Source organism: Peromyscus maniculatus, chromosome 14, assembly GCF_049852395.1.
Source record: "Peromyscus maniculatus bairdii isolate BWxNUB_F1_BW_parent chromosome 14, HU_Pman_BW_mat_3.1, whole genome shotgun sequence".
In the NCBI taxonomy this organism is placed as follows: Eukaryota; Metazoa; Chordata; class Mammalia; order Rodentia; family Cricetidae; genus Peromyscus; species Peromyscus maniculatus.
Genome location: NC_134865.1, coordinates 38,705,523 through 38,720,238, shown reverse-complemented (window position 1 = coordinate 38,720,238; position 14,716 = coordinate 38,705,523). Strand labels below are relative to the sequence as shown.

Below are 14,716 nucleotides of genomic sequence, written 5' to 3'. Positions count from 1 at the left end.
AATTAACTTGACCTTTTGAAATGATGCTTTCGGGGTCTACTAGTACTTAACTGAATGGAAGCTTTTTTCCCTGAAAGAAAAATCCCTCAATATCACTACCATGAACTCTTCTTTCTTGGAACAGCTGATGTTAACTAAACAATGTCAGGCCCAAACCAAACAGACACAGGAATAACTGTACACAGCATATCTTCTTGGCTTCACTTTCATGTGGAATGTGTGTTTATATTTTGATCTTTTGTCTTTTTTAAATTAAGAAACATTTTTAAACAGCAGCAACTGGAATGACTTTTTTAAAGTTTCCAAACATATTAAGCCACACATGGTAAAGCCTACTGCCAGAACATTCATAAATGCAGTACCAACTGTGTTTGTAGCTGACTTTTCACATGCTATTTTTTGTTACAATTTTAAAATTTATTTTAATTAATTAATTAATTAATTAATCAATTAATTTGAGACAGGGTTTCTCTGTGCAGCCCTGGCTGCCCTGAAACTCCCTCTGTAGGGCTGACCTCAGACTCACAGCTGATATTTTACAATTGTTTTTATTTCATTTAAAGCTTGACCTGAAATTCTTAGCTTTAGTTATTTCCAAAAATTACATAATGAAAAGTCTAAGTCATTTGGAATTTTTGAGACAAAAAAATTTGGTCTCATGAAACAATTATACTAATGATCACATCACAGTGAGGGTTTACTGTGGGGTTTGTCACAACTAGACAGTATGGACAGGGCTGCAAAAGGCTAGAGCATGAGCAGAACCAGCACTCTGGCTTTTCCCATGTTTCTTAGGTTTATTTTATTTATTATTATTGTTTACTTATTATTGGTTTATTATTATTTTATTATAAAATTTCATTGCAATGAAAAGCAGTCAGAGCAAACAAAACCCTAGAAATTCTAAAACAACATATACTTCCTTTCTTTAGTCAAGGCTTTTAAAATGTACCTAAAGGAGGGAAAAAGAACTCATAACATAGAAGTTGATACAAACAGCACAAACTGACATATGAACAAGGCTAAACTTACAAGCCTAGACCAACTGTACTCAGAGACTTCTGCCTCTCAACTGCTTCATCTAAACAAAGGCACCACACACAAGCTCTAAGAACAATCTCTCGAAAAGAATTAATTCACTGATCCAGAGTAAACTTAAGAGAATTATTATGTCTCTTTTTAAAAGGAAGAAATTAACCAACGGAGAGAAGGAGACTGGGAGGGAGGAAGCAGGGAGAGGGGGGAGGGAAGGAGGGATCTGGAGTTCCTAGCTCTCTGCTTTCCCCGTCCACTTGTTCCTTCCAACAGATGGTTCCTTCCGGTGTTCTGGACACCTGACAGAGACTCTCTAGCCAATTACTTCAATCTCCTGTGCTCAGTTCCTCCCCTCCTCACTCTGAGATGTCCACTGGGAGCCTTCTCTAATGCTACTACTGCTGATAAATGGCTTGCTTAAGGCATCATAAATAAATTCCTAATAGACTGATTCAGTGTTTTTCTGATGGTATTTGAGAGGCTGAAAAGAAAACACACTTTTTTTTTAAACACAACTATAAAAAAAAAAATCTTGACAGCTGGAAATGTACTGGAATCCATGGAGTGAGATTTTGAGATTTGTAACAATAAATAACCATGCAACACTTAACTCCTCTCTCCACACCTGAACAGTGCAGCCTCAGTGGAAAGCTCGCAACTGTCTTACAGAAAGAACCTCGATTTTAATGCAGACAGGGCAGCAAGCACCTCAAGCCACCACTGTCTCTTAGGGCCCTGCCTCAGTTTCTCACATGTCCCACTGATGTTCCTCTTAAATTTCTCCCTCTCACCCTCCCCCCAGCTTCTCCCTTGAGTCATTCTGCAAAGCAGTTACTGGTGGATAACAGGAGAACGGAGACTACTTCAAGGCCATTGATGTTCCAATTTCAACCCCTAATACTTATAACTGAAAGAATCCTGGGTTTTAACTGTTCTACTCTGAACATCACAAATCTGTGATACTACTACTGGATTACACTCACAACTAAAACAATGCCTTCAACATTTTACCGATTGGCTGAATGATTATAATCCATTTCAGGATTTGGAGCTATCACAACCCATGACCACACAGTCTCCTCAACTACAAAAACCGCTTACCTACAATTGTCAGCTGAAAGGATACATTTACAACTATGCAATGTAGCTTCACACTGAATCACCCCAAATGTTCTACCTCAGCTTTCTACAAAGTGAGACCAGACTGGCTTCCAAATCAAACAATGATAATGCTACTCTGTAATAAAAGTTTATAACTCTGCAAGGGTCCCCATCAGCTAGGTCTTTTAACATGTAATCAGTGCTTGCTGTATACACTGCCCTAACGACCCCACAAACACTAACTCACTTGTTTTTGTAACAACTGTGTGAATTCTGGACTAACACAGCGATGCCACATCAAGTGCAATCAGCATGGTACTTCTCCATGAATGCCTGAATTTAAAGTTACTACCAAAATACAACCTTTACACATGTTTTCAAACTGACTAAACACATTTGAAAAATCCAAAACATATCCAAAACTTTTAAGGGGCTGGACAGATGGCTCAGTGTTTACGTGCACTTGCTCCTTTCACAGAGGACCTGGGTTCAGTTCCCAGCACCCACATAGTAGCTCTAAACAATCTGTAACTCCAGTTCTAGGCAATTCTAAACCTTCTGACCCATGATGGCACCAGTCACACGCGTGGTATGCATATATGTAGATGTGAGAAAAACATTCATACACTTAAAATAAAAACACATCTAATATAATTTTTTAAAGGCTCTTATAATTTTTGTCTGTTGTACAAAAGAACTAGAAAGCCAAAAATACATGTCTTTTTTCATTTGTTGTTGAAACACATTAGGAGGCAAGAGCTGATGACTGGCTTTGTCTCGTATCTTCTGACGGCCAAATGGCACCAGAGAAAGCAGTTCTGAGTGAAGCGTATAGGGAGGTAGACATGGTGTGCTGGCTTGTAATCCCATCACTTGGGAGGCAGAGACAGTGGAGCTCAAGGCCAGACCAAGAGTTAGCCCACACAGGGATTCCCTCAATTGACTGTGAACTCAACAGGTTGCACGTTCTTGTGAAGCTAGCGAACTGTCTCCCCTGCCTCCGCCATCTAGCTTAAGGGAAATCACGGGGGCCATTCAGACAGGCTTCCACTTTTAAGCAAGTTACAAAATCCTCACATGTGTCAGAAGTAAAGAACATTTGCTCAAAATTACATGAGGGAATTTCTTCAGACACACTGATACTCCCCACCCCTCCTTAGTCATTTCTTCTCATGATAAAGAGCCTTATTCTCTGAATCCACACCATGACCACAATGACTCTTTCTAATTTCACTTGATCTTAAAGACATAAAGAACTCAACCATTCACCATTAAACTAATTGATATAGAGAGTCGGGGAGAGGAGTGTGCTTGCCTTTAGCTGTTCCCCCTGGCGTCCTCATCAGCCTCCAATGGACAGTTCTACCCAAGGCTCCCACTGATGGCCCTGGTTAAATGCAATGGGTTATAAACAAAACTGCAAGTCACACACATGGGCAAGAGCCTGACAGGTACGATGGCCGTGGGAGAAAGAGCAGTGGGCAGTCACTGGAATGCAGTGCACATACCTATGAAACTAGTTTACAAAGACCTAACTGTATCTTATATAGTCCCTACTACTTTAAGTTGTAAAAATCAAAGTGAGAGCTGGGAGGTGGTGGCGCACGCCTTTGATCCCAGCACTCAGGAGGCAGAGGCAGGAGGATCTCTGTGAGTTCAAGGCCAACATGGTCTACAGAGTGACTTCCAGGACAGGCTTTCCAAAGCCTGTCTCGAACCCTGCACCACCACCACCACCACTCCCGCCCAAAAAACTTAAAGTGAGATAAGGTTTTCAGACAAAGACTTCACATGTTTAAGAGAATCAGTTGCTACCTGGAAGGTGGGGTGTGTGTGTGTGTGTGTGTGTGCGCGCGCGCGCATGTGTGCACACTTATGCTTATTTCAGTTCCCTTCACATGCGCGCGCGCACGCGCGCACACACACACACACACACACACACACACACACACACACCTTTGATATTCTTGCTGTATAAGGTATGGTTCTACATTTTTGGCTTTGTTTTTATTTTTAATTTTAGTTCTTTTCCCCTGTAGCACAGAAAACTAGTTCTACAGATTGCTTAGGTTTCATCCCACGCTGTCTGCTCTGCCAGTGACCCTTTGTAATTTGTTCTTTACCATTTGTCAATCCATCAGGGTAATTTGAACTATGTTTATTTTATTTTTAACCATCTGAGAAATTCAGAGCTACACAAGATCCAACCATGATGACTGTCTAATTACCACTCATTTTACTCCAATTTAAATAGTGATTCAACAATCTGGCCTACTGTAAACCTATTAGTCAGTGCCAGCTTTAGGGATACTACCCTTGCACAGAGGACAGACGTATCAGGATGAAGCAGGCAGAGTAGATGACAAGCAGTCTCCATTCCAGCTTCTTTCTAGCTTCTAGAAATTTCCCTAGAGAGTCACCATAAACTACTAACATTCTACTACCTATGGTTGCCTGAAAGCCAGGATCAGAGGATAACCTCCCCTCCAAAAAAAAGTCATTACATGAATAAGTAAGAATAGATAGGAACTCTTCCAACAAATCAAAGAACCCATGGGAAAGTCAAGTAGGAGGAAAAGGCCACCTTTACACTTCTGGCTCCATGGATGGCCACATCACTGCAACAGTGGATTAGACCACTTTTCCAATAACTACAGGGGCCTGGCTTTCTAATTAAACCACCACAATACGGGAGGTCAAGGTCACAGACTTGATCTTTATCAGTCTAACAGGTAACAGTTTCATCGTCAAAAGCTTGCCTCTTACCTTCAAGCTATCATAATATTATCACTTATATGAAATGATTCATGAGAGAAGTCAAGAGCCAACAATGCAAACCCATTACCAGTACTGGAAAAAAACCTGGGACACGACCTGTGAGTCAACCCATGGAACAAATTTCATTTAAGAACTTCCTGATGATCTGGGCCTCAAGATCAAACACATGTAAAAAAACCAGTGCTACTATGAGTTCTGCAAATGACCTTGAACAAGCTAATTTTACAAAGTCTTAGAGAAAATACATTAAGTATCAAGAAGAATTGATATAAAGGGACTAGCACAGGTCAAGTTGACCCCAGATAACCCTGGCAGACGAGTACAGGATGAAGTAAGGCTCATCGGTGGCGGCTCTGGTTTGCAGCACACTAATTATAAAACACAGAAGAAGTGACAGCCTCATCAGTGTCAGGGAGCTGGGAGGATGGACTAAGGCAGTTACAGAGGACCTAGAACACCAAAACTGTCAACGAATGGCAGCCCTTTCTCTAACCATTAGTAAGAGAGGCTACCTTTATGGTCATGATCAGCACGATCCACCAACCAGTGTTTTCAAAGTGTGGTCAGAAAACCTGAGATGTTTGTTGACCAAAAAGAAAAAAAAGAATAAAGAAAAGAATAAAGCTATGTCCTACCTACTCATGAAAGCTCTCTAAGATAGGTACTGGATAATGTTATTTTCTCAATCAAACTTCAAGCTGCATGTGAAGTATAAGCAGCATTGATCCTGCAACCCTGTGCTGTACCTCAAGGACTGAGGTCATCCAACGCTTATCCTCTGCTGTGTCAAAAGAATGACCCAATGTCTAGGGGGTTTTCTTCAGCATTCTCCTGGATATAGACATAATCTTAATAGGTTTGTAGGTTTTTGGGCGATTCCCCATGTATTTTTTTCCCACAAATGGTTCTATCTTAAAGTGTGTGTGTGTGTGTGTGTGTGTGTGTGTGTGTGTATGCACACACACACACACACACACACACACATTCCTTCCTTTGACCAGGTTTGGGTAAATTATGGCCTTGTATAAATTCAAGCTCCAGAGAGTGCACTTGGTTAAAGGGCTATTTGAAAAAATGTGATTCAGATTATAAGATGTCCACAGTAAGAAAGGGCCATTCACAAAAAAGTCTGCCAAGCATTCTGTAGCATACAATTGTTTTTTTAAACTGTTTTTCACACAATTTACTTACACGAGAATGAGAGTGTTGGTTAGAAAAATAAAAAAGAACTGTCCCCAATAGAGGTTATACTAATGCCAAACACACACCTGCTGGACACAGATCAAACTGTGTTAGGGTAGTCAAAACTTCCAAAACACCTGGAGGTAGAGGTGGGAATAAATGGTGCAACCGGTTAAGTATTTATTACGACTGACCTTGAGTCATTTTTGTAGGAAAGATGACTCAAAGAATATAAAGCTTCATAAGAAATACTCCTACTGCTTACAAACGCACTTCTTTGTTCCAATGTGCAGAACACACTCTTGCAAGGAGAAACTGAATCAATGCAACATGCTCCAAGAGAATTAAAAAGGTTTGGCCGTATTAACATCCCACTCTAAAGTGCAGAGGTCCTTTACTAAGCCGGCTTCTCCTTGTTGCCTGCCATCTAGGCCACTAGTCCCTTTCTCCTTTGTGTATGGCTGGCCTGCATGTGCACCCCATGTCACAGATGCACAGTGCATGTGCATGCAAGCCATAGATGCCACTGTCCTTTCTACACCATCTATACTGGCTTTCCCTTCTCATTTACATAAAATGCTGTCTAGTTCTCCTTCCCGGTGGGACACATATTTGATTTGGTGTGGGAACAATTAAAACCATGATTACCCTACCTCAAAAGCACCCAATTGTCCCAAATTAAGATTTTTAAATAGTCATCCTCCCTTTTACATTCACAGAGCACTGATGTCCAGGGTTTCTGTGTTTTAGACAAGCTAAGAATGCACTAATTTTACAACCCATGCAACATGTAATTAATTCTACAAAGAAATAAAACTCTTCCTAGGAAGGGACACAAGGAAATGAAAAGCATGTAAGTGTTTTCGTTGTATGAAATGCATTGTGGACACACAAATCACTAGCAGTATAAATAAACAAAAGCAGCATGTGTGCTTGCCTTACACCACAAAGAAAACAGTTGTGCACATCATGGCATTTTAGTCTGGGTTCATGAAAAGCCTGGGATTTGGTACATTGTGTAAATACAGGTCATGGTAAACATGTGTGTGTATCTGGTGTGTCAAGGAGAGGCTGGTAAGCACAAGGGGTGGGACTCACCAAAAGCAGCTATTTAAGAAAATTCCTTTCTCTCTCATTCATTCTTTCTAGCCTCAGTGTCTGGTTAGGTCCTTACAGCTACTCACTGGCTTTTCATTCTAAAGACAGCCGACATGCTCTTAGAGCTTCCTATGGTGTTATTTTTTCCCATACACTTAAAAAAAATCAAAACCATTCAATATATGTTTCGATTTTTTTTTTAAGGAAAGAAAATCATTGGTCTATTTCCTCACTCCAAAGACCCCGTAGATATCTGGCTAAATATGATCCTTTGTTATGCGTCCAAAAATATCTCTACCACATGGTATTGGAAAATAATAAATTATTCGTATTCCAACGATGTCACCGCTATTATCGTTAATTTGTTTTACTTTAGTGAGTCCGATTTCACACTCCTCTGAGTCCTACACGCTTCGCCTTTTCTCCCCGAACACTCCATTAATAAATTTAAGGGCTGAAAAGAGGGCGTCAAGCGCCCTTCATGCACAATGGTCCTCTCCGAGACTGAGACATCTCCAACCACGGGAAAGTTAACCTTCCAGCAAGATGCCCACCCCAAATCGGCCAGAGCAGAGGGGTGACAGAGAGGCTGCGAGAGCTCAACCTCTCATTTTTCCACCTCCAGGGAGGGCATGACAAGAGAGCCGAGTAGGAAGGTGGGCGAGTGGGAGAGACCGAAACGGGTGCTGAGGGGGTGGGCGGGATAGGAAGGTAGAGAAGGTGGGGAAGGTGGGAAGCTCAGCGCAGGGTTCAAGAGCAAGGCGGGGTTCGAGAGCGAGGCGGGCGCGGCGGTCAGGGCTCAGGGCGCGAGGGGGCCGGTCCTCACCGTTGAACGCCCCTGCTTCCGCGGCCTCCTCCTCCTCCTCGCCGTTCTCGGAGTCAGAGCGCATGGGCTCCTCGGCGAAGTTGACACCCTTACTGGGGGTGCCGCCCCCGACGGCGGCGCCCGCGTCCCCCCAGGTCCTGCCCTCATGACCGAAGCGTGCGGCGCCCTTGCGCTCGTTCTCCTGCTGCAGCCGCGTGAAGTGCTGCAGCGCGAACTCCAGCAGGTCGGCGGGCTGGTGCCTCAGCACCTCCACCGTGAAGCCCTGCAGCAGCTCCGTGAGCCCCGCGGGAATCTCGATGCTCATGCTGCCTGTGCACGCCGGGGCGCCGCCCTCGCCCCCTTTCCGCGGTCCGGTCTCGGGCTGCGCGGCCCCCGAGCGAGCGCCCCCGGCGCTACCGGCTGCGAGCGCGGCGCACTGGGCCCCCGGCGCGGCTGCTCCGTGCGGCGGCAGCGGCAGAGCAAGCGCAGCCCGGGAGGGTTGGCAGCATCTCCAGCTCCTCCCGCTCCCTCTCCCGCGGCTGCTGCACCGCCCCCCGCCCGGCGCCCCGCCCCCGCCCGCGCGCCCACGTGGTCCCCGGAAACCATGGCAACCGGGAGGGCGGGTGCAGTGCCGCCTTGCAAGTGGCCTCCGGGTGGAGGCAGCGGGAACCTAGGGCGTGGGGCCGAGGCCGCGCGCTCCACCGGAGCTCCCTGCGCAAATCCTACACATCATTCTGCCCAAGCCCACTCAGAGTTGGTGTCGCGCAATTTGTTCTGAAACTTCAGCCTCCACCTTGGTGGTGCTTTTTCTTTTCCTAGAATCCAACCGCAAGAAAAATGTGCATGATATCTTTTGTTACAGTCATACAGCTGTACTGGTTCTCTTTTGGATAAAAGAAATACTGCCCCTTGTTTGTTACAACATACTTTCACTAGGTTTTATTCCGCCTTTTAGCCACCTGGCTGTGATAGCCTGCATTACAGATGTGCTGCATGGTGTGCTTGGTGCATTTCCTACTGGTTGCTGAGACAAAGGCAGCTTTTATTGTGAAGCACTTACCAAAGTTAGTGGATATCCTCCAGACAGGACACAGGGTCTTCAGGACGGGTGGTCAGACAACAGGTGTGTTGCATGGTTAGCCTCACCGCTTACTTTTAAAACCTGTCCTGCCGGGCGGTGGTGGCGCACGCCTTTAGTCCCAGCACTCGGGAGGCAGAGCCAGGCGGATCTCTGTGAGTTCGAGGCCAGCCTGGGCTACCAAGTGAGTTCCAGGAAAGGCGCAAAGCTACACAGAGAAACCCTGTCTCAAAAAACCAAAAAAAAAAAAAAAAAAAAAACCTGTCCTGACACTTTGACTCATTTCAATTCCAATATAGCAAAACAAAGAAAACAGAACTACATTTGTGCTTTTTAAAGTAAGCCCTTGTCTTTAAAACGAGCCTCTTCTAAGAAGTTTGAAGCACAAAAAATTATCTTTTGCCAAATTAAACGCTGTTTAAATACACATACTTCATTTTCTAAGATACTCGTTTCATCGGAAAGCACTCCAAGCGCAAGCTCGCTTAGCTGTTCTTCCTTTAGTTATTCTCATTTACCTTCCTGCCCACACAAAAGACAAATTACGTGACTCGGGAAAGCCAAAACCTAGAAATCAGAAATACCACTTTTTAAAAAAAATACATCTTTACAAGGGGCATCTTGTATTTTTCCCATAAGGGAATTCATTTCTCAAGTTCAGTTTCTTAACCTCATAATAATAATGCTGGTTTTGTTTTGTTTTTTAAAATGCTTCTAAATTGTATTTGGGGAGTGTGTAACAAATAAACAGAAAATGTGGTGATCTTCACATGGAATACAGTATTAGTCAAGTTCTCTACCATATAAGCATTACTGTGTTTTACAGATCCAATAATCTAAGATGCATTTCTATCAACTTTCTTCATGTATGATGTTTACATTAATTATGAATGTCATTGTTCACATGCAGCAGAAAACGCAAGCTATATAAGTTAAAACAAGATGGAATTGTATTTCTCTATCTTGTAAAGCGACCTATTGAAAGCCTTTGTGGTAGTCAGTGGTAACTGGGAATCCACACTCCTTCAAGCTCATTGCTCTGTAATTCTGGGCCTATGGCTGCTCCACCTCCAGTCATGTAGTCCAAATCAGCTGAGAGGAAAGTGGGAAGGAGACAGGAACACCCCCCACCACACACACACATACACACAGCAAACACACCTCATCTTTTCTTTGGCTTGGACTTATCAGTTGTACAAATTACATTTCCTGAAAATGAAAGTAATGGTACCTAGAAGCCCATGTGTTGCCATTCCTAAATCAGGAGCTGAACGTAAGTAGGATTGTGACCACTCTGGCCAATGGTGTATTTAGAAGTCACGCTAGCCCTATAATAAATGCCTGACCAAAGTTCTGGTCCACAGAGTTAGTGAGCATTAAATTAAAAAAAAAATAAGGTTGTTTTAGCCTCTAAATTTTGGGGTAGTTTGTTGCACAACAATAGCAATTCAACGCTACAATGGGAAAATTTGGGGAATGCAAATACTTAGAGATGAAGAAAAACCAAGTCTGGGAGCAATTATTAGTCTCTGCCATGATGTTCAATACCTTTCCCCCAAGGACAGAAGGAACTCTTCTTGCAAACATTAGCAAGAGCTGTGTTTTAAAGTATCCTTCAACATGTGTTCCCAATTTCATAGATTGCTTATATGAGGCATGGTAGATGGCTCTCCTGTGAGTCACAACACCAGGAGCTCTCATTTCTTTAGGGCTATAGAAGTAGCTTGGGCATGAAATTAGTAATTGAGTTAGATGACCTTTTGGTCTATCATCCTGGAAGTTTTCCAAGAGTATAATATTAAGAGCAAGTATGTTTAAACTATCTTTGCAATCAGTGCTGTGATAACTTTTGTTTGCTCAATTCTTAAGTCAATAACCATAAGCAGGAAAGAAAGGCTTCGTTCCCCTGTACCTGTTATGTTATGCTGGAACTATTCTCAGAACAAATTTTTACTTCTCAAACCATCTTCTAGGCTTTCATCACCACCACATGACCTTTGAGACGGTATTTTATGGTTTCCTTTGCTTTCATTGTAAAATACTTTCTTTTGAGCCTTTGAGTGAATGACAGTGTCGTATAGGGACTATTCATCTTGAATTCTTTAAAAGAACATCAGTGCTACTGATTCTTTGGTTGTTGGTTTACAAAGCAATTTGCAATAGTTTCTCAGATAATCAGACTAGAAGCAGATGCAAAAGAATTTTAAGTGCTCAGGATTGAATGCAATAAGAATACTACCAAATTTATTTCCACATGCAAAAATTGGACACAGAGATATCAAATTGCTTTAATACAACTGCTAAGACAAGACAGTATCAAGAATAAGCCAATGGTTTGAGCAAGCTTTATAATGCAGAATAATAACTATGGTCAATCAATCACTTAGCATGTCCTATCAATAGTTAGGGTGTATCTTAATGAAATCAATCTGGTACAAGAAACAAATATGCACTCATAGAAAAAGGAAAAAAGAAACAAAAAATAAGCAGTTGAAAGCATATAGGAACTGTGCTCGCCTCAGACCTTGATTTTATACACCTTCAGAATTTCATCAATGACTATGGTTTTTTTTTTATCTATTAAGGTTCTCAAGAAATCAAATCCAACTACATGCTCTTGACCATCCTGGAGATTATCTGACCTTGACCAAGATGGTCTAGTAAGTGCAGCCACTGGCATGTAGGACGAGAATGTGACAGTATACATACTTGACAGGGCCTGGCTCATCTACAAAGAAAAGTCTCAAGTGTTTGGATTAGAAATGACATAGGCAACTCACAACATGTCTGCCAAAGATTTTTACCTTGGAGCCTATAAATCTTAGAGTTTGGACTAACCTAAGCAATGTTGAATTTCTAGATGAAGTTTTGCAGGGTGATGTCTAAAAGACTAGAGGTTCTCAAATCCTAAAAGAATCTGATTCCCTAGTTAGCCTAGCTGAAGCACCAGGCTAAATACTGGTGCTTCGGGCCACTACTAGACTTTTAGATTCAAGATGTGGGCCTTAAGAGTTTATGCATTGCTCACATTCCTAGATGCTTCATATGTTGGGGTCTGGGAACACCAATATATGAAACACTATACTAGATTCCTTGTGCAAGTGCTTATACTCATGCTGAAAGATATCTCCCAGAAGTGAGTTCTTTGCTTAACATCAAAGCATAAGATGCTCTTAGATTCAAGGCAGACTAGATGCAAACTTATTCTGTAATTCTATTCTAGGTCCTGAAAAGTTAAGGTGATTTTAAAAAGTATCATAGAGTGTGTTCTTAAACAGCACATTTCACAAATAGAATATGATTTTCCTTTTGAAGAACAGATTGTGCACACATTTATCTCTGCTTTTTAAAAATCCCACAAAAGTAATAAATAATTAAAGGCACTGGGGGGATCTCATAAGCAGAAAAATAAGAGAACCCCAATAAAATTAAAATAATTGCTTTTAACTTACTCAGTCTTAAAAGGAAAAAATTCTAGCACATGTTTGAAGACATTATACTAATTTTAATAAGCTAATTCTAATAAAATAATACAGTTTGGGTCTACAAATACAAGGTAAGTTAAATCATCAAAATTCATAGAAATAGAAAGAAGCAGTTGCCAGGGCCTGGGGACAGCAGGAGGTAGACTTCTTGTTTTAGCAGGGAAAGAGTTTTGGTTTTCTAAGAAGGAAAAAGTTTTGAATTGGTTGTATAACAATGTGAATATATTTAACATTGTTGGATTGTATTCTTAAAATGGATAAAGTGACAATTTTGTATTATGTTTATTTTGTCACAATTAATTTTTAAAAGATTTACTTACTTATTATGTATACAGTGTTCTATATGCATGTTGCCTGCAGGCCAAAACAGGCCATCAGATCTCATTATGGATTGTTGTGAGCCACCATGTGGTTGCTGAGAATTGAACTCAGGACCTTGGGAAAGGCAGTCATTGTTTTTAACCTCTGAGCCATTTCTTCAGCCCCTCTTATAGTTAATTTTTAAATTATTAATTCTTTTTTTTTTTTGGTTTTTCGAGACAGGGTTTCTCTGTGTAGCTTTGCGCCTTTCCTGGGACTCACTTGGTAGTCCAGGCTGGCCTCGAACTCACAGAGATCCACCTGGCTCTGCCTCCCGAGTGCTGGGACTAAAGGCGTGCGCCACCACCGCCCGGCTTAAATTATTAATTCTTAAAGAATGTCATACAATGTATTTTGATCCTGTTCACTCTCAGTTCCTCTTTTTAACTCCCCTCTGCTCTACCCTGACCTGGCTACACCTTCTCTTTCCCTATAGTTAATTTTTAACAGAAAATTTAATAAGAAAAAGAAACAGGAAAAGAGACAAGAACAAATGAAAATTGCATGAATTTTGAGCACACTTAACAAAACTAGAGAGTGCAGAAAGCTGGGCCTGGGTGGAGGGGTCAGCAAGAAGAAGCCAACCAGGAAGAGCATATGTGTCTCACAGAGCACAGATGCACTGGGTGCCTCGGAAGGGGACGGAGTTGACCGAATGGGCTAAATGGGCAAGGTGCTCACACCGCTGTCCCCTCAAGTCAGTGACTGCTCCCATTTCCTCTGACCTGCCGGGGACATTGCTCCTGCAATTGTTACCTCTTCGGTGGCCTCACAGTTTCTTCTCCAACTGAACCTCTCTGAGGCAAGCTGACTGAGATACCCTCCTAGTCTGGCCCTGAATAATTCCCTGTCCTTCGTGGGAGTGCTAACTACAACTTGCTTTGTGACAAGGGGAAGGGCTTCTGCAGATGACTTAAAGTCTCAGAGCAGTTGGTTTTCAATTAATCAAAAGGGAGATTATCTTGGGCCTGACTTAGTCAGAGGAAAGCAATTAAGAAGCAAAAGGTTCTGTCTGTTAGCTTGATGGAGGAGGCTGCCTTGCTGAGAATCCCAGGGAAACACTTTTTCCTCTTAGCTCACAGGGCTTTTCCCCCTCTGTTCTTTTCCTGTCTCCAAAGCTAGTCTTTCCAGTCTCCTTTAGTGAACATGCCTTTACCCTCTTGACTTCTAATGTCAAAGCCCCCTGACATCTTTCTCTACACTTCGAGTGATCTCATCAAACCCAGTAGCTTTAACCGTTTCTGTACAGATGATTCTTGGAGTGGCAGTGAGGAGGGACCACCTTAGCTGCACTTGGCAGGTCTGTATATCATCTGGGTTCAGTGGAGTGGGAAATGGAAGACACATCCAAAGAAGTCCTCAAAGGAAGAGAAAAGAAGCAGTAAGTGATCTTATGGGTTTGGTCGTGTTCATCTCTGAAAAACAGTCTGGAAAGCAAATAAATAATGGATTCAGAGAAAACTAGACATTGAAAACACTACAGTCCACTCTGGAGAAATCCAAGTTCTCACAGAATACTGCATGGCTTAGACATGTAGTCATAATGTAAAATATGAGTGTGGAAACCACCAAAAAGTGTAGTATGACTCCTCTCTCTCTCTCTCTCTCTCTCTCTCTCTCTCTCTCTCTCTCTCTCTCTCTCTCTCTCTCTGTGTGTGTGTGTGTGAGAGAGAGAGAGAGAGAGAGAGAGAGAGATGCGGTAGAATTTTGAACTATAAACAGTAAATCCTGATATTCTGTAATATATAGTCAATGAGAATTCTAAATTGGAGAATCAAGAAACAACAATATACA

At 42.2% G+C, this 14,716-nt stretch overlaps 1 protein-coding gene and 1 long non-coding RNA gene across 3 annotated transcripts in view; one reads left to right on the top strand and one right to left on the bottom strand.

Annotated features, from left to right (window-relative positions):
* The window catches only part of Prkar2b (protein kinase cAMP-dependent type II regulatory subunit beta), a 106,397-nt gene extending 97,905 nt beyond the window's left edge, over positions 1-8,492 (bottom strand). The window contains exon 1 of the mRNA XM_006989527.4: positions 8,021-8,492. Within this exon, the coding sequence (XP_006989589.1) occupies positions 8,021-8,324 (304 nt within the window). The 5' untranslated portion in view covers positions 8,325-8,492. The remainder of the gene's footprint in view (positions 1-8,020) is intronic.
* Positions 1-14,716, top strand: part of LOC121822365 (uncharacterized) — a 70,926-nt gene that overhangs the window by 3,927 nt on the left and 52,283 nt on the right. The window lies entirely within an intron of this gene.